We start from the raw sequence: 19,009 nt of genomic DNA on the forward strand, positions 1-19,009 counted from the left end.
ATTCTAAGGGGGGTGGGGGAAAGGATAGCATAAACAGAGATTATGCTTGAGAACTCTGGCTCGTTTTCCACTATCAAGTGAAAAGGGAGAGAGAGCAGAAGCAAATTATTGTCTAGTACCAAAAACAATTGATCCTGGAACGTTCTTGACCATATCATATATAACAATCCAACACCAGATGGACACGAGACGTATCAGCCGATGGAAACCCCTTATCTTAAACTCTGTCGTATCCTGATTTAAATCCAAAATGGGTATGATGTCATGTTTATGTTACTGTTAACCACATCATTAACTTTATCTCCATTAACATCATTATTGAATCTCAACCTCATCATTGTTCCTGGTAAATCCCTCATCCCAACTCCATTAAGCCCAAGGAACAGCCTGCAAGTTCTTTGGCAGAAAACCAGTTTAACCACCTACTGCCAGGTTTGACTGGACCAGTTCGACTGGTCCTGCTCTCACTAAAGCTGCTCAATAGTCAAAATTCACCCAGGAATGCAAAGATAATTCCTGGCTTCTCTTTACTACAAATTGCCTTCTTGAAATCACTCTCCCTTGTCTCTCATCATTGCTGACACCAATTGCAAAGAGTTCATGAACTTTTTGTCAGAACAGACCGAGGACATCCATTCAACCGCCTCTGTAGCTTCCCTTCCTTTCCCTCACCCAGCTTAGCCCACCGGACCAGACTTCCCTCATGTTTGTCTAGCTTAGGACACATATCTTTTGCTGGATTCTCTCTCACTTTCTGTCTTCCTCTCTAAGCTCATCTTGCCCACAAGACCCATCTTCTGCTCCTGCAATCTTTTTCTGACCAAGTAAAAGCAAATTACTGTGGATGCTGGAATTTGAAGCCGAAAGGGAAAACAAAGGGTCATCAAAAGGTTAGCTTTTTCCTCTCCTTGCAGATGCTGACAGACCTGCTGAGATTTTCCAGCGTTCTCTTTTTTGGTTTTTCTGACCAAGCTATTGATAATTCAATTTCCCTTTCACTGCCCAATGTTAGCTGGTATTATTAATAGTTCCCGCTCTTTGGGCACTATTCACTCCTCCGCAAATCTGCTATCATCACCTTGCTTCTCAAACAAAGCCACTTTGCCCTCTCCGTTCATTTAAACTAATCTCACCGCCCAATCATCTCAAACCCTGCTTTCCTCTCCAAACTTCTTGAACAGGTTGTCATCTCCCAAATCCATGCACATTTTTCTCCAAACTGAATGTCTTCAGTCAGGCTTCCGGCCAGATATAGTATTGAAATGATCCTCAAAATCACAGATTACATTCTTTCCGATTGTGTTAAACCTTCCTTCTTCATCATTCTTAACCGAATTACAGTCTTTGATACAACTTACCTGCAACTTTGGTATCATAAGCAAATTTTGAAATTTTACACTGGCGAAAAGTCTGTATATTTGATGACTGAAGAATAAAGAAGGCCCGCAGTTGATAATTTAGCGCTCAACTTCCATATAAAGATCAATTATGTCAAAGAATTACAGGAAACAGTCCAGGAGGCAGTTTCACCAAAGTGTGTAACACCTCATAGTGCCATGCTGGACACTAATAGAAAACAAGCTATTTGTGCAAGAAAAGCAACACTGCCAAGCCCAATCTTGTTCTCACTTAATAGCCACATACAAATTCTAAGGGGGTGGGGGAAAGGATAGCATAAACAGAGATTAGGCATGAGAACTCTGGCTCATTTTCAAAAGGGAGAGAGAGCAGAAGCAAATTATTGTCTAGTACCATAAACAATCAGACGCCTCTAATATCTAGTCTCCATTGTCCAGCTGGGGGAATTGCCCTTGTTTGGCTCCATTCTTATCTGTCGAACGTAGCCAGAAATTCAACTGTGGTGGCTTCTTTTCCCATTCCATACCATTATCCCTGAAGTTCATAGAATGCCTACAGTGCAAAAGGAAGCCATTCAGCCCATCAAGACTGAACCAACGACAATACCATCCAGGCACTATTCCAGTAATTCCACATATTTACCCTGCTAATTCCATCACACTAGGGTCAATTTAGCACAGCCAATCAATCTAATCTACATATCTTTTGACTGTGGGAGGAAATTAGAGCACTCGGAGGAAACCCATGCAGACATGGGGAAAATGTGCAAACTCCACACAGACAGTGAACCGAGGCCAGATTTGAACCCAGGTCCCTGGCACTGTGAGAGAGCAGCGCTAACCACTGTGCCGAGTTCACCAAGGATTTTCCTTGGCTCCTTCCTATTTCTTCGCTATATGCTGCGCTGCAGCAACATCAACCAAAATAGCACTAGGCTCCACATATGCATTGGCAATGCCTACCTCTACCTCACCACCATCTCTCTCAACCCCTCCAAACTGTTCAGTGCTGGTACTGGATGAGCAGAAATTTCCACGAACTGAACACTGGGAAGTCAAAAGCCACTATCTTTGATCCCCAACAAAACTCTATTCACTAGCCACCAATTCCATCCCTCTCCTAGCAACTAATGTAGGCTGAACCAGGCCCCAAGATGAACGATTGATCACATATCCACACCACCTATTTCACCTCCATAACACTGTCTGACTTTGCCCTACCTTCTCTCATCTGCTGCTGAAACCTCTAGATTTGATTACTCTAATGCATTATTTGCCGCACTCTCACTTTTTCTTTCACGGGGGGGGGGGGGGGGCGCGTGCGAATGTATCCCTCATGATGTACATCTCCCAATTATTACCATTTCTGACTCCAGCAGTGGTAAATAGGACATTGGGTTATCAAGCAAATGAAGTCAAACTCAAATCACGTGATACTGTGCACATGCAGGATTCACATCACCCCCCTCCCAATCTGTAATCTTGTGTACATTTCTTATCACAACATAGCACGAAAGATACATAGTAGTTGATCCTCCAAGTACATTATTACACACGGTCGTGAACCTATCAGTTCCTTCCTTGTATGATACATGTTGGAGATTTGAGGGGGCTCAAGCGACTGCAATTCAATAAACCCAATTCTTATGGACATTTTCTTCCGGCAATCTTAAAAATTCTCTATTTCATTTCATTTACCTGGAGTTAGCATACAATATGTACAAAGTGATTCTTACCCTCTCTCGAACTGGAGTCACTGCAATCTTTCAACTTGCATGGTTCAACTGTTTCTTTGTTATTCACCTTACTGTATGAGCTGCTTTCCTACAAACAGAAAAGGTGAATAAATTCTTGGGAACTAAGCAGAATCATCTATTGACAAGGATGATGACTCGATTTGCAAGCTAAAGCCTAAGAACGAAGAACTGTGGGACAGATAAAACGCGCTAATTTGAAACATTCATGTCCTAATGCAAAAATACAATAAATAAGACTTTTTGTCATTGGACTAGTAATCCAGAGGTTAATGTTCAGGGAAAGGGCTATAAATCCCACAGTGGCAGTTGGTGAAATTTAAATTCAATGAAATCTTGAATTGAAAGTTAGTCATAGTTATGGTGATCATGAAACCATTGTTGATTGTTGTAAAAACCCATCTGGTTCACTGATATTCTTTAGGGAAGAAAATTGGCCATCCTTACCCAATCTGGCCTACGCCTGACTCCTGATCCGCAGGAATGTGATTGATTCTTAAATGCCCTCTTCAAATGGCTTCAAGGCATGCAGTTCAAGGACAATTAAGGATGGGGAACAAATGGAGGCAATGTCAGACAGCCACATCCCATGAAAGAATTTAAAAACTTTTTAAAAACTTGGGATTTTTAAAAAGTTACATATCTTTCTTTTTCTGCAGCTGTCTTTGAACAGCTTGCACACATTTCTAATACATCAGCTGTGGCTCAGTATTAATACTCAAGAGGTCGCAGGTTCAAATCCCACTCCAAACACTTGAGCACAAAATCTATTCTGACACTCATTACAGCACTGAGGAAGTGTGGTGTACCATCAGAGGTGCCACCTTTTGGATGAGACATTAAGGGTGGGATTTTCTGGCCACACTTTCCCCAAGAGCAGAAAATCCTGTCTGAGGTCAATGGACTTTTGCATGGTCTATGACCTGCAGCTACGATTCTGGTGTCAGGATGAATGAGAAAATTCCACCCGAAGTCTCTCAGGTGGATGTAAAAAATCCTCTGCAATTATTTCAAAGAGCAGCAGAGTTTTCCTTTATATCCTGCCTATCCCTGAACCAACACCTGAAAACAGATTATATGGCCATTAGCTCTTTGCTCTATGTGGGAGTTTGCTGTGCTAAAACTGGTTGCCTCATTTCCTACAACAGTGATTACACTTCAAAACACTTTGCTGGCAAAAAGTACTTTGGGATGTCCTGAGGTTGAGAAACGTGCCAATAAAATATAAATCCTACTTTCTTTCAACTCTTATGTCTCCAAGCTTTGCTCAATCATAATCGCTGTTTCCATATCCCTCTGGATTCTTCTCATTGCTTGCATTCATTTTCAATTTCCTATGTTTGCTCAATGATCTTCATATCTTCTCTCTGCATACTATTCACATACACCTCACACTTTCTTTCCATACACTTCTCTGTATGTTCTTCTCCTAATTTTAGAGAACTTAAGATAGACTCAAGGGTTGGGGGCAGAAAAGAAGACATCTGTGTCCTGAAAAGTTAAATCTTGGAAGAATCTTGGCTTGGCTGAATCGCCACCTTGGCCCCCCATAATCCATTTGCTGCTGTCACTGTTTGGTAAAATATCGGCATGACTGATGACTGCTGCAACATGCCAAGATAACAGAAAAACTGGGATGTTTTTAAACACTGAAAATTTGAACACAGTGGGCTCCAGACCTCTGCTGGGACTAGGGCTGGGCCTTGGATAAATTAAGAGAGATGGAGTTGAAGGCAACATCAATCTATTTCCCAGGTGGTCAGCTCAGGTACAGAACTGCCTGATCCAAGATGAATGCAAGCAGCACACAGATCTCCCCATAGCTCTCATTATGATGAGCTCTGGAACATGTTTATGGCTGACCTGGATACTGAAGGTAAGGCATCGGCTTTCCATTATTTTGCACCACTGAAGCTGCTGAGCTAAAGTACCCAAACATTTGGGAGCCTAGCTTCATAACTGGCTTAAAACTGATATTGAGGAAGAGAAGTGGTAAGCAGCCACTGTCTCATGCTCATCTCAGCTGAGGTGACTCCATGTTGAGACCATTTAGACAGACATACAACGGATTGACACAATTATTTTCCTCCTAGATTAACAACAAAACAAAATTAATTCAGACCAGCAAGTTTTTCTGTAAACTGAAATTCAAACACCACTAAAGCATTCTTCCTATACATTAATAGACAGAAAACAGATACCCACTGCAGCAACCTCAACAGTTGCTGAAGGAGGTAAAGGACACTCCAATATCATCTCACCTCACTTGCATTAAACAACAGGGAATCAAAATCCCCTTCCTACACCACTGATATTTCTCACCTGTGCTAAAAACAATGTACTTTCATTGATATAGGGCTTCTTGCAGTCACAGGACATTGTTTAAAAAGTGTTTTTTAATCAACAAAGTGCATTGAAGTATAGCCATCACTGTACTGTAGCGTAATGTACTGTAGGAAAGCTAACAGCGAATTTGCACACAGCAAGCTCCACAAAAAATAATGTGTTAATGACCACATTAGCGATGTTGGTTGAGGGATAAATAAAGGCCAGGACATCAGCGAACATTTCCCTGGTTGTTTTTGTATAGTGTAATAATGTCCATCTGACATGGCAGGTGGGATCTTGGTTTACAGCATTGTCAGTAACGCTCCTTCAGCGCTGCGTGGGAGTATCAACCTAGATTGTGCGCTCAAATTCCTGAGTGGGACTTGAGCATATAAAGAGTAGTAATGGAGATACTGCACCTGCACTCCAACTTCTGTCTGCAGGTCATTCCTTACTGCACTAAAAGAGACCTAATAGATGCCAGAAAGCAATATAGATTTGTAGTTTACCTGTCCACAGTCATGCTCTGAACTGCAGGTGCATATTATTGGCCTCTCGACTTCCTTGCGTTCAAAGACACAAACACGTGCACAAGTCATCATACTCTCAAAATACCAGTATACTGGCCCCTTCTCATCAGTCTTGAGTAAGCATAAAAATAAACAAAAATGTTAAAGTTAAGAAAAGTTTACCCAGGTAGCAAGGAACAAAATGCTCACCTATTATATGTTAATGTTTGATGACTAAATGGCTTTAAATAATATTCACTGGCACATCCCTGATAATCTGGAGGATGATTTTCAGGCCATGTATTTTTGATGTAGAATTACAGAATGAAATTGAAGTGTTTGTTATTCAACATATTCCTGGAATAATTCTGCAGTTTTTACCTTTGAGCAGCAATACTGCTTTGGCTTTCAAAGGAATAAAAGGTTTGCAGGGTTTGCTGTGGCAGTGAAAGAGGCTCCCTGAGCTAAATGGTACTACTGCAAGACCTCTCACTCAGCAGGCAAAATGCACACTTCAGTATTTACAGAGAGAGTTCACTAAACCCTATAATCAAGGCAGCACGGTGGCACAGTGGTTAGCACTACTATCTCACTGCACCAGGAACCCAAGTTCAATTCCCGGCTTGGGTCACTGGTCTGTGCAGAGTCTGCACATTCTTCCACGTCAGCATGGGTTTCCTCCGGGTGCTCTGGTTTCCTCCCAGTCTGAACCATGTGCTGGTTAGGTGCATTGGCCAAGCTAAATTCTCTGTGTATATGAACAGGCACCACTGTGTGGCAATTAGGGGATTTTCACAGTAACTTCATTGCAGTGTTAATGGAAGCCTACTTGTAATAATAAAAAATAAACTTTAAATTAGATCACTAGTGTGTTTACAGGTTCACGAACAGGAAGCCCATCCAATCTAATTTTTTTGCTTTTTTCGAGGGTGTGACAGAAAACAAGCAAGTGTATGGCAGTGGATTTAGTGTTGTGAGTCACAAGCGTTATACTAAATTTTCAGATGCTCCAAAGCTAATGAATGTGGTAGACCCAAAAGCTGAAAAGAATAAAATTACAAGAGAATTTGAACACGATTGGGAATTGGGCTTGACAGATGAAATTCAATGTAGGCAAATACTGAAAAAATGCATCATGAGCAGGAATATAACACATTTTCTTGAAAAAAATGAGAGACACATTACAGGAAGTAGTACTGAAGTAGTCCTAAAAAAAATTAGAGAATTTTTCCATTTTGTATTGGTAGTGGAGGCATTTTGGAAACTAACATAGTTACTACTCCTAAAAAACCTTATCAAATGGTTACCATTTTTCAATAACTACCTAATTCAACCAGGATGTCCGCAGGTGCAGCTTCAACATTTGATTGCCCTTCCACTCCAACTAAGAGAGAAGGCTGCTCCTGCAAGGCAAGGAAATTTTGTCTCTGCACTGTTAAAGGACCAACAGTGTGCAAAGCCAATAACCTTTTCCATATCTGCAAAAATAGTATAAAATGGTCCATGGGACATGAAAAACTAAGAAAAACCAAACAAATTTCCACGTCCATGAAAAGACCATTAGTCTTCTTAATCACAGCACCTCAACCCTCAGTCATAATGAGATGAGGTTATCCAGGAGGCCAACATGTCTACCTTTGGTTTGCTCATAATCCTGGAAGTTCTCCTCTCAAGAAGAGCGTCTATTACTATGTTACCAATGCATGCATCTGTGTGATAAAACTGGAACTGAATTGGTGCAGTGTCCAGAAGGAGTAGCGAAAAATAAAGCTGCAGTCTCAGTGGTGCTCCCCATTCAAAAGATAAATGCCAGGTTCTCCTTTGATCATAAATGCATTATATCAATAAATCCGGTATGTTTCAAGAGTTCAGGTGAACCAATCAAATGGATTAACTGGTGAAAAAGTTGACTAGATTGCTCCTGATGTATGCAAAAAACAAAGTGCCAAAAAATATTGCTTATTCTGAAAGTACATTTCTTGGACTTGTTCACGTAATTTTCATCTGCTTACCTCAGAGGGTTTTGGTGAACTACCAGGAGTTGACAACGCTGTGTGTGCTTCGACGGAGTCAGGTTCCTTTGGACTAAGTGGAGACTGTGGTTGGGATAAAGAGGGGCATTTGGTGGTGTGACAGGATTCCAAATGAGGTGCAGTGTAGACTGGCTCAGGGTCCACTTCCCCCTCCTGCCGAACCCACAGAGGATATGAACGCACTGGTTGCTCTGGTTCAGGAACTGCTGCAGGGAAGAGAGAAAAATCACAGTGGAGATGGTGGCTAATGGTAATGTCAGTGGACTAGTAACCCAGAGACCAAGTTAATAATCTAGGGACATGGGTTCAAATTCCGCCATGGCAGCTTATGGAATTTAAATTTGGTTAATAAACCTAGGCTAGTAATGGTGACTATGAAACTATGACCGATTGTTACGCAAAAGTATCTGATCACTAATGCCCTTTAGGGAAGGAAATCTGCCATCTTAAGTCTTCTGAAATGGTCTAGTAAAGTTCAGTTCAAGAGCGTTAGGGATAGGCAATAAAAACAGGTCCTGCCAGTAGCGTCCACATCATTTAAAGAATAAACTTATGCACAATGCTGGCTTTCGGCCTCATTCTGCACATTTCTAGATGGATTTATGCCAATTTAGGAGTAGCCATTTGTCAACAATCAGGCAGCAACATTTATCAGTCTCGTAGGCCCAGGGAGAGTAAGATGGAAGTTTCAAAACCTATCAAATTTGTCATGGGACACCTGATAATAATAGAATACATGAAAAGAGTAACAAAGTGACAACAACAACAACAACAGCAGCCCATGGAGGAAAAAAGGTAACAATGAAGCAACATAGAATGAGAAATAGATAGAACAGTAAAGGACACCGAAGCAGGCAAGACTAAATGATGGAGTCAAAATTAAAATGATAATTCAAGTATAGATTCTAGTGTGTAGGAGTCTGCTAAGATTGTTAGTGTATGGGAGATGAGGCTTGGTATCATAAATGAAGGAACTCTTTCAAACATATGGAAACCAGAATTCCAGAGCCTGGGAAATTCTGAACAGTAAAAGAGGGTATAGACAGCTGGACCCTTGAGGGGCCCATAAGCAGTTGCACTGTTTGTAGACTAGAAGCTGGAATTTTCCCCCTTCTGTATCACCACCAAATCAAACCCCTGCTCCAAACAGATGTCAGACGATCACTCCGTGGTTTCTTTTCCATCTAACAGGTATTAAAGCTGTCTCGCTGACTGGTCGTTGGCAAGGAACTTCTAGGAAGAGATCTGGGATATCTGTATTTCCAGAGCTATGATGGCCAACGTGGTTAACGTTTTGGATTCGAAATCCAACGGAGTTTATCTGTTCAGGTTCGAACCCTGCTCAAAGCGATTGAGATTGAAGCTTGCCTATCCAGGACTGTCACTGACCGAGAATGAATCGGAACATCCAAAAGTCAATTCCCATCCAAAACACCTTTATAAAGCACCACATCCATCTCCACTCAACACAGTCCCGAATAAATATCATGGTCTTAGAAGTAGTAATATGAATTACCTCTATTATCAAAATATCTTACAGTTATTGGCCATTAAACAAAAGAAAAATCAGGTCTTTTGGCATGTATAGAACGTTCAACAGGGAGAACTATAAACAAGATTGAAATCTGTCTATAATGTTCATTAAGAATTCATTGCAAAATATTAAAAAGAATTACAATTTTCTCTAAGAATAGTTTGTCGGAGATGCAAGCCTTTCCATTATAACTGTTCTAACTGTACTGTGAAGAACCAAAGTCATGCAACCCATGAAATTTGGCCTGTAATCTGGAGAAACGCACAAGCTGTGTTTATGGACTAGTATTTTCAACTTCTACTCAGTTACTAAACCCTGCTCTCCATTAGATAGTTGATATGGCAAGCACTAACCATATTCAACCACTTTCTTCTTTTTTCTCTTTCTGGTTCTTGGTTTCCACTCTTCATCATCTGCTAGAGCATCGTAGAATATCAGATCTTCCCGCAGTGCCTTGCTCAGTTGCCTCCTGCGTCTCCCAAATGTCTTCAGTACTAACACCTCACGCTTTGGGCACTTACAGTTGAACATGCACTCTGGTTTACGACAATGTGTGGGCGGCTGCTTCATCTGTGACAGACTGGAACAAACGCAGCCTAAACGGCAGAACTCATTTTTACACACTGGTGCCCGCTTTGGTATCACCCGATGTTTTCTTGATTGGAGCGTTCCCTAGATGAGGGGAATATGCATTTTTATAACTTAATCAAATATTAAAATAATACTCAGTTAATTTCAACTTAGGTGAGTGTAAACTTCATCACAGCATAAACTTCACCACAAAGGAAATGTTATCAATACTCATTACAGAAAAGAAAGAATCTGCTTTAGAGTCCATGGAGGCGATTCTCACAGCCCGCTGTGTTGCTCTAGTGGGCGACATAAACGGAGGCCATGTAGCAGGCTTCCTGCTGAGCGCCACGGCTTCTGTGAGTTTCCAGCGTCATCAGAAATCGGCATGGAGCTGAATTGAATATTGAAATTCACATTTAAATCCCAATAGCAGGCCCAGGACTGAAACAGAGAGCTGGCGGCCTGATCCCACTAGAGTGAAGGGAGGGCATGGAAGTCCCCAGGAGATTCACGTGAGTGCACTCTGTGATGCACAGAGTGTGGGAGATACATTTTGAAAGTCTCGCTGAAAAAGCAGCGGGATTTACTCCAATTTTTTACACAAATTCAGCACTTAGCAGTTTTGGGAGAATTCCATCCTAAGGCAATTCTCACACTGGGCCGGGAGATTCTTGCATCAGCCAATTTGCTGGATTCGCAACAGTGAACACGCCCCACTTGCATTTCCCGGCGCCAGATTTCTGGCGGAGTTTGCTCCGCACCAAAAATCAGCAGGGAGGCACAAAGATCGTTTATAGTGCCAAGGGGTGGGGCATATGGGAGGGGCTCAGGGGTGATCATTTGTGGTGCAGGGGTCCTGTGGCCACTCTGCATAGGGATTGGTGGAGTTAGGAGAGAGACCAGTGATCTGGGCAGGGGGTGCACGCCATAGATCGTAGCAGGGCCCACAGTTGGGCCTGGGACTGGTTGAGGGACCAGCGATCGAACCATAGGAGAAGGAGAGAGCTCGTGCCACGAAGCTGGCCAGCAACTGAGCTGCCCAGCAATCGGGAGGCCATCAATGCAGGGCCACTGTGCACGCGCCGATCTCAGCGCTGACAGATCGGCGCATACGCAGTGGCCCATTCAGTAGTGATTTCAGCCTCTCCAATAGGAACAGGCCCTGCCCCCTGAAATTTCACGCTGGTGGCTTCTGCAGTGCACAAAGTGTGGGAGCTCTTCTCTGACCACCCCACCACTGAAAAAAACAGCATGAATTACTTCAGTTTTCACTCAAGTTCAACACTTTGAATTTTTAGGGATAATTCCGCACCATGTTTTTCTGTCTGTCTTCTGGAATTGGTTCAGCAAAAATCTACTGCTGTCTTTTGCAACACTATTTCTCTTCTGTTGAGACCATACCTTCAGTATCCTACAACAATACTGCACAAATCTCTCGCTGGCTTCAAGCAGTGCACACATCTGGCATGTGCATCCTGCAACATTCACCTCATCAGTTAATCCATCAGTGGAGAACAAAACTACAGTAATGGTACCTGGAGTATGACAGGCTTCCCTTGTATAAATATAATTGGTTATCTTCCATAATATAGGCACAAAATAACCAGAAAAACCAGACCCTAGATATCAATAACTTGTTTAAAATGTAGTTTTTGATTACGGCTTCAGTGAACTGGAGTTTAAAGAAATTACTGAGCCTAACAAGGCAGCAAAAGGTGCATGTACACGCTTGCAATATATACTGTACGGCAACCACAACTCTTCAGAAGGACCATGTGACATTATTCTCCCAGCTCATGCCTACTCTTGTGTGTTCAGGTTGAACAATTTTGAAAATCACCACAGTCTACAATTAATAATATATTGTTAAATCAAAGCACAAGGTGTAGTCTTTGTTTTAACAAATATACACTTCCAATGTTTGAGTATTTGAAAATTGATTAAGATAGTCTTTTTTTTAACCCCCAACTGCACATAACTTTATGAACAACATTTATTGTAGGTGCATTACATTTTCTAATTAAAAATAGAGGTCAATTTCCTCGTGCTTTGAATTCATAAGAACATCCGAACAAGGAACAGTAGGTCATTCAGTCCCTCGAGCCCCATTTAGCCCTTTGTCAACATATTTCTCCGGTTTCTCTTCAATATAAAACTGAACTGGTACCTGTGCTGTTAGAAGGGTAATAAGTGATGCCTCTGCTCGTTCTTCTGTAATGTAAGTCCTTGACTTCCCATCCCAAAGGGCACTATTCTCCAGATCCATCAATTTCATCTGCTTTTTGGATAGCGCTGGGGGTCTCATACGTGCAGAACAAATTGGGAAGCTGGAAGCTTTAGTTGGTGGGCTCACTGTTTTTGAGGTTGGTTTTACACTGTTTGCCGACTTCTGCTCTTTGCCAGCCAAGTTGGAACCCATTACTTTTCCACTCTGTTTGGTGGCTTTGGAAGCAGAGCCAACTGAAATGGGCTGTGGCAAATCCATAGTTTGACTGGATGAATGGGACTGTTGAAGGGTGGCATCGGGTGCCCGGTGTTTTAATACGCTATCCAATGTTCGAACGTAACTAGAGCTTTTGGTGGGCAGCTGATACACAACTTTTGACATTTTGTTAACACACAAATCAGCTCGCTGTTTGATGATTTTCTCTTCATTTTCCAGGTATTCATCTAGTTTGTCACTCAAGAAGGCAGAGCGATTTTTCATGGTGCTTTCCAGACTGGTACCTGAAACACCACCAAAACAAAACATCAGTTCACTTCTTATTGCTGTCCAAAGAAACTTTCATTTATTGATTGAGTACTTCAGCTGAGATCCCCTCCTCACCACAGCTGTCTGATGGCAAGTGTGCAACTCTTTAACATGTTTAATACCATATACTGAACCAAGTTGCTCAGGGAAAGCTAGCTTTGACTCTGAATGGCAAAGTTTACATGGATTAGTTGCTATCATGTATCAGCAAGCACTCTGCACAAGAGATGCACTGACACATTCTACTGAAAATACAAAGCCCCAAATAAAACATTGTCTCTCTTCTCTGATGGCAAACTCCCACTATTATGCCCATATAGTGAAATATAAACAAACATTATTGCCTAGACAACAACAGACTAACTGGTCAAGATTCAAGGCTCCCCTGCTTTTGTGCCTCATTTATATGGAGCCACCATATTTGGCAAGATCAGGGTGCGAACAGTTGAGGAGAAGATGGTACAAAGACCAACAGCAGCTTGTGTTTATTGAATGTGGGTTCAGGTGGATCACTTTTGTTGCGTATGTGCTTCCAACTAACAGACTGCTTGATAGTCCCACATTGAAACCAGTGGAACAAAAATCAATGGAATGAAGAAAAAATCAAGTGGCTTTCACACATAGTGGGATAAACCACTCCATTTGGTTACCAGTTGAAAGCTACCCCCATTAACTTTACACATTCACAAGGCAGCACCAATTTATGAACTTACTTGCTTCAGTCTGTTTGGAAGTAGATGTCCCAGGCTGCTGTACCAGTTTTTGCTTCCAACCCTTTAGCTTTGTGAAATCATTTGTTTTTCCTGTTCTGGAAATAAAGGGAATTTCTTCTTCTGCAGAATGTTTATGAAAAAAAATTAGAGAAGACCACACCAACTGCAACCACACAAACGTTATCAAATCTAAAAGTGATGGTTGTTGCTCATGGAAAAATGAAGATTGGAGGATAGGGAGAAGTAAAGCTTTTTAATAAAGGGCTCATTGCTGATCAATTCACTGGCTGTTAAGAACATAAGAACATAAGAAATAGGAGCAGGAGTAGGCCATCTAGCCCTTCGAGCCTGCCCCGCCATTCAATAAGATCATGGCTGATCTGTCGTGGCTCAGTTCCACTTTCCCGCCCTCTCCCCATAACCCTTAATCCCCTCTCTAATCAAAAACCCATCAACCCGCGTCTTAAAAATATTTAGCGAGGCAGCCTCCACCACTTCAACGGGCAGAGGATTCCAGAGATTCACCACCCTTTGACTGAAGAAGTTCCTCCTCAACTCCGTTCTAAACCGCCCCCCCTTTATCTTGAGGCTGTGCCCCCTAGTCCACTATCCTTTCTGAGCGGGAAGAGTCTCTCCACCTCTATCCTATCCATCCCATTCATCATCTTATACGTCTCAATGAGATCTCCCCTCATTCTTCTAAACTCTAACGAGTACAAGCCTAGTTTATTCAGCCTCTCCTCATAGCTCAAACCCCTCAACTCCGGTATCAGCCTAGTAAACCTCCTCTGCACTCCCTCCAAGGCCAAAATATCTTTGCGCAGGTGCGGCGCCCAAAACTGCACACAGTACTCTAGCTGCAGCCTCACCAATGCCCTATTCAGCTGCAGCAAGACCTCCCTACTTTTATATTCAATCCCCCTCGCGATGAAGGCCAGCATCCCATTCGCCTTCCTGACCACCTGCTGCACCTGCAAGCTGGGTTTTTGCGACTCATGCACAAGGACCCCGAGGTCCCTCTGCACCGTCGCCTGCTGCAGTTTTTTGCCACGTAAGTAATAGTCCTTCCTACCATTATTCCTACGAAAGTGGACCACCTCACACTTGCCAACATTAAATTCCATTTGCCATTTCCTGGCCCATTCGCCCAGCCTATCTAGATCCTTCTGCAGACTCTCCACACCCTCCGCACAATTTGCCGTTCCCCCAATCTTGGTGTCATCAGCAAATTTCGACACCCTACACTCGGTTCCCTCCTCGAGATCATCTATATAAATGGTAAAAAGCTGAGGCCCCAGCACTGACCCCTGGGGCACTCCACTAGTCACCATCCGCCAATCCGAATAGCACCCATTGACCCCCACTCTCTGCCTCCTATTTGACAACCAATCCTCTATCCACGCTAACACCCTACCCCCCAACTCCATGTCCCTCGACCTTCTGCAATAACCTCTTGTGAGGTACTTTGTCAAACACCTTCTGAAAATCCAGAAAGACCACATCCACCAGCTCTCCTCTATCCACCGCCCTAGACACATCCTCATAGAACTCCAGTAAATTTGTCAGACACGACTTCCCTTTAATGAAACCGTGCTGCGTCTGCTCTATCAAGCAATTCCCTTCAAGATGTCTCGCAATTTCCTCCTTAATGACGGATTCTAACATTTTACCTACCACAGATGTTAAACTAACCGGCCTATAATTCCCCGCCTTTTGCCTGGCACCCTTCTTAAACAACGGCGTAACATTAGCCGTTTTCCAATCCTCCGGCACTTCCCCGGAATCCAACGACGTCTGGAAAATAACCACCAAGGCATCCACTATCACCTCCGCCATTTCTTTCAGAACCCTCGGATGCATTCCATCCGGTCCTGGGGACTTGTCCACAATCAGCCCCTCCAGTCTATCGAGCACCACCTCTCTAGTAACAGTAATGTCATTAAGACCCTCCAGTCCTACCACCTTTCCATCACTAACACCCGGCAAATTATTCACGTCCTCCTCCGTGACGACAGAAACAAAAAAGTTATTCAATACCTTAGCCATATCCCCATTCCCTACCACTAGGTCCCCTTTCTCATCCTCTAAAGGACCAACGTTCACCCTAGCCAGCCTCTTCCTTTTTATATATTTATAAAAACTCTTGCTATCCTTTTTTATATTAAGAATTATGTTAAGAATCTGGATTCACAGTTAGTTTGGAAAAACTGTTGTAAGGGCCAAGTATCTTCCAGTGAAATGCATTCTATTTATAAAAATGGAAAGGGAGAATAATGTCTGTGTTCTTTTTAAAAAGACAGAACTTATTTGAACAAGGTGAGGAAGTGAACCAATAATCTAAGGCTGAGTCAATTCTCCAACATTTGAGTTAGATAGCAGGAGCATGAGAATGGATGAAGGATGGACAGCTAATTTATTAGCTGTGTTATGTCTGAGGTGGAGGGGTAGGGATGGGGGGGGGCATTAAATTAATTTGCTTTTAGACAAAGAAACAGTTATAAATCTTGCTTGAAAATATTGAGAAGCAAAACTTTTGTTCATATATCCAAATAGTGCTGGTAAGCTGGCCTCAAAAATCTAACAATGTGGCTCAACAGGCAACAGTCGCCTCTCATCTCCCTCCAACTGCACTATTCCAAATTTTCTGGCCTCAGCTTGATGTCTCCCCATGACAACATGTCATGGTAGACTAAATATGTGGGAGTAGAACTGCTGTGGGCATAAATTGGTATTAGTTTGATTTCTTTCCAATTTTATTTCAATATAACGCTTTCATTGAAAAGGAAAAACAATCTGGGTTTTGAATACTGACTTTTATCCAAACATTTTACAAATGGTGAAAATTTTTGGTTCCATATTTCATTTCTTTTTTTCCCCTCAAAATTTGTGTTTAAAAATTGTTTTCTTTCTCACAAAACTCAGAAGTCTGCAATGAATTACATGAACACTAAAAATTAATTGCATTGCAATCTCTAACACCAATTCTAAAAATGCTCTGGCCTACTAATCAGTGCTTTAAACTTAATTATAATTGCAAGGATACCAATGTCAGGAGGAACAATAACTTTATAGTATATGAAGAAGGTGCTGATTGGTTGGCAAGTGGGCTCAGACTGATGGAGGTGTAGCCATGGCAAATCACTAGTTGATGGTGACTCTCAGTTTACTGCTGAATGTTGCTTGAAATTTGAATCTGGCAACTTGACTCTGATTGGTCAGGGTACTATCTTGTGGAAAGAACCAGAGAATGGCTATCACTTATGTGTACTCACCAAGGGTACTCTGCAAAGAACAGGGCCTTGTGTATTAATATATTTAGCTTCCAGTATACACAAACATGCCAGGCTACAAGCCTGACTGTCAATTTTAAATTGGTTCAGCATAATTTTTAGCATACTGAGTGAGGATTATTTAGCAAATGTTGAAGTCCACCATCAACTGGTGCATTCACCATGACAAACTTCTACCAGAGTCCACCTGCCGACCAAATCTGCGTCCTCTTTTCCTTCAGTATAAAGTTGCTGTTTCCCCTGACATTGGTCTTTTTGCGATTCTCCTCTTAAGTGCAAGATGAAAAAATTTGACAAAAATGTTCTTTCAGCAATACTTCAGTAAAAATTAGCCTAAATTTTCATGGTCATGACCAAAAGATAGAATGAATCGAGTCGATTCCCAATGATAAAATCAATACCGATATTGGGGTGAAACTGAACATGAGCCCCAAGACTGCCTGATGTCAAATATTTTTGTTTAATGTTTGGAGATGTAACATACAATTTCTCACTAAATTGGCTGTTTACTCACCAAGGGTACCCTGGTCAGTTTGTTTGGCGGGAAAATTTTCTAAGGAGTCTCTCCAATCAGGTTTAATGACTCCAGCTGATGAAGGCACTATTACCACTCCCAGGTGTTTCAGATTTAGATTGACTGTTGATGTCAGGGAGCTCGGCTTAACACCAGCTGCAGGAAGAATACATTCAGTTAGTCAGACAAAGTTTTTTAAAGAATACATTAATCAGCATAGAAACAGGTCGCAGCTTATGTCTTATCTTTTGTCCAGAATATATTATAATACTGTAACATAAATATGATTACATGATTACATGAATGCACCTGCGCAAGGATATTTTGGCCTTGGAGGGAGTGCAGAGGAGGTTTACTAGGCTGATACCGGAGTTGAGGGGGTTGAGCTATGAGGAGAGGCTGAATAAACTAGGCTTGTACTCGTTAGAGTTTAGAAGAATGAGGGGAGATCTCATTGAGACGTATAAGATGATGAATGGGATGGATAGGATAGAGGTGGAAAGACTCTTCCCGCTCAAAAAAGACAGTAGGACTAGGGGGCACAGCCTCAAGATAAAGGGGGGGCAGTTCAGAACGGAGTTGAGGAGGAACTTCTTCACTCAAAGGGTGGTGAATCTCTGGAATTCTCTGCCCGTTGAAGTGGTGGAGGCTGCCTCGCTAAATATTTTTAAGAAGCGGGTTGATGGGTTTTTGATAAGAGAGGGGATTAAGGGTTATGGGGAGAGGGCGGGAAAGTGGAACTGAGCCACGACAGATCAGCCATGATCTTATTGAATGGCGGGGCAGGCTCGAAGAGCCAGATGGCCTACTCCTGCTCCTATTTCTTATGTTCTTATGTTCTTATGAATTAGATTAACTTTAACTAGGAATCAAGACAACTAGATACATCTCTGGTCAGTTTGGTACGTTTTAACATCTTTTGCAAGCATATTGGCACAAACCTTCATGCAATGTTACAAGTACTAGTCACCTGCTTTAAGTGATGGGTGGAGAATAACTCTGGGATCTAAATGAGTTAAGTCCTCAATCAGCTTCTCTTCTAGCTGTTCAATTTTCTCCTCATCACTTTCTTGGGGGACTGCAAGAATGGAAAGTCACATATCATACTAATTGTAAAGCATAGCGTTGAGTACAGAGAGAACATGGATAGGACTCAAATTTGCTCACAGAATCACTTAAAACTTCAGGAGACACTAAGACTCCAAACAAAATTTGAAACATCGAGTTAATATCCCACCCTTCAATGTATGTGTGAGAACAGACGCTCAGCTGAAGTATTAACATTCTGCTAAATAACATGGTTAGAAGGGAGCTGTTTGAATAACTGACTAGGAAAGGAACTGAAGGTTATGGAGATAACTAATTACATAAAATCAAAATACTGCAGATTCTGGAATCTGAAACAAAAACAGAAAATCTCAGCAGGTCTGACAGCACCCGTGGAGACGATAGAGCTAGCGTTTCAAGTCTGGATGATCTTTATCAGAGCTCTGATGCTTTCACAACAACACAAAGTTCTGTTGCACATTCTCCCAGAAAGTTGTTTCCAGTCAATTAGTTAAGAATTTTACGTGTTAATTTTCTACATTTCTACCACTGAATTCAGGAATTGCCACACAGTTCTCATCAGAAGCAATGGAAAGATTCTGAT

General features: G+C 42.0%; 1 protein-coding gene across 2 annotated transcripts in view; it reads right to left on the bottom strand.

Annotated features, from left to right (window-relative positions):
* mgaa (MAX dimerization protein MGA a) overlaps positions 1-19,009 on the bottom strand; it is a 91,424-nt gene that overhangs the window by 40,508 nt on the left and 31,907 nt on the right. Inside the window, exons 5-12 of one of the 2 annotated variants that reach the window (XM_080203020.1) lie at positions 18,329-18,436; positions 17,359-17,514; positions 13,555-13,674; positions 12,257-12,816; positions 9,870-10,188; positions 7,962-8,185; positions 5,950-6,081; positions 3,095-3,182 (exon numbers count right to left, since the gene is read on the bottom strand). In XM_080203020.1, coding sequence (XP_080059146.1) covers positions 3,095-3,182; positions 5,950-6,081; positions 7,962-8,185; positions 9,870-10,188; positions 12,257-12,816; positions 13,555-13,674; positions 17,359-17,514; positions 18,329-18,436 — 1,707 coding nt within the window. Of the gene's footprint in view, positions 1-3,094; positions 3,183-5,949; positions 6,082-7,961; positions 8,189-9,869; positions 10,189-12,256; positions 12,817-13,554; positions 13,675-17,358; positions 17,515-18,328; positions 18,437-19,009 lie in introns of both variants that reach the window. The other variant, XM_080203019.1, reaches the window with a different exon arrangement.

This window comes from Carcharhinus amblyrhynchos, chromosome 14 (genome assembly GCF_965287045.1).
Source record: "Carcharhinus amblyrhynchos chromosome 14, sCarAmb.v2.hapA, whole genome shotgun sequence".
Classification (NCBI taxonomy): domain Eukaryota; kingdom Metazoa; phylum Chordata; class Chondrichthyes; order Carcharhiniformes; family Carcharhinidae; genus Carcharhinus; species Carcharhinus amblyrhynchos.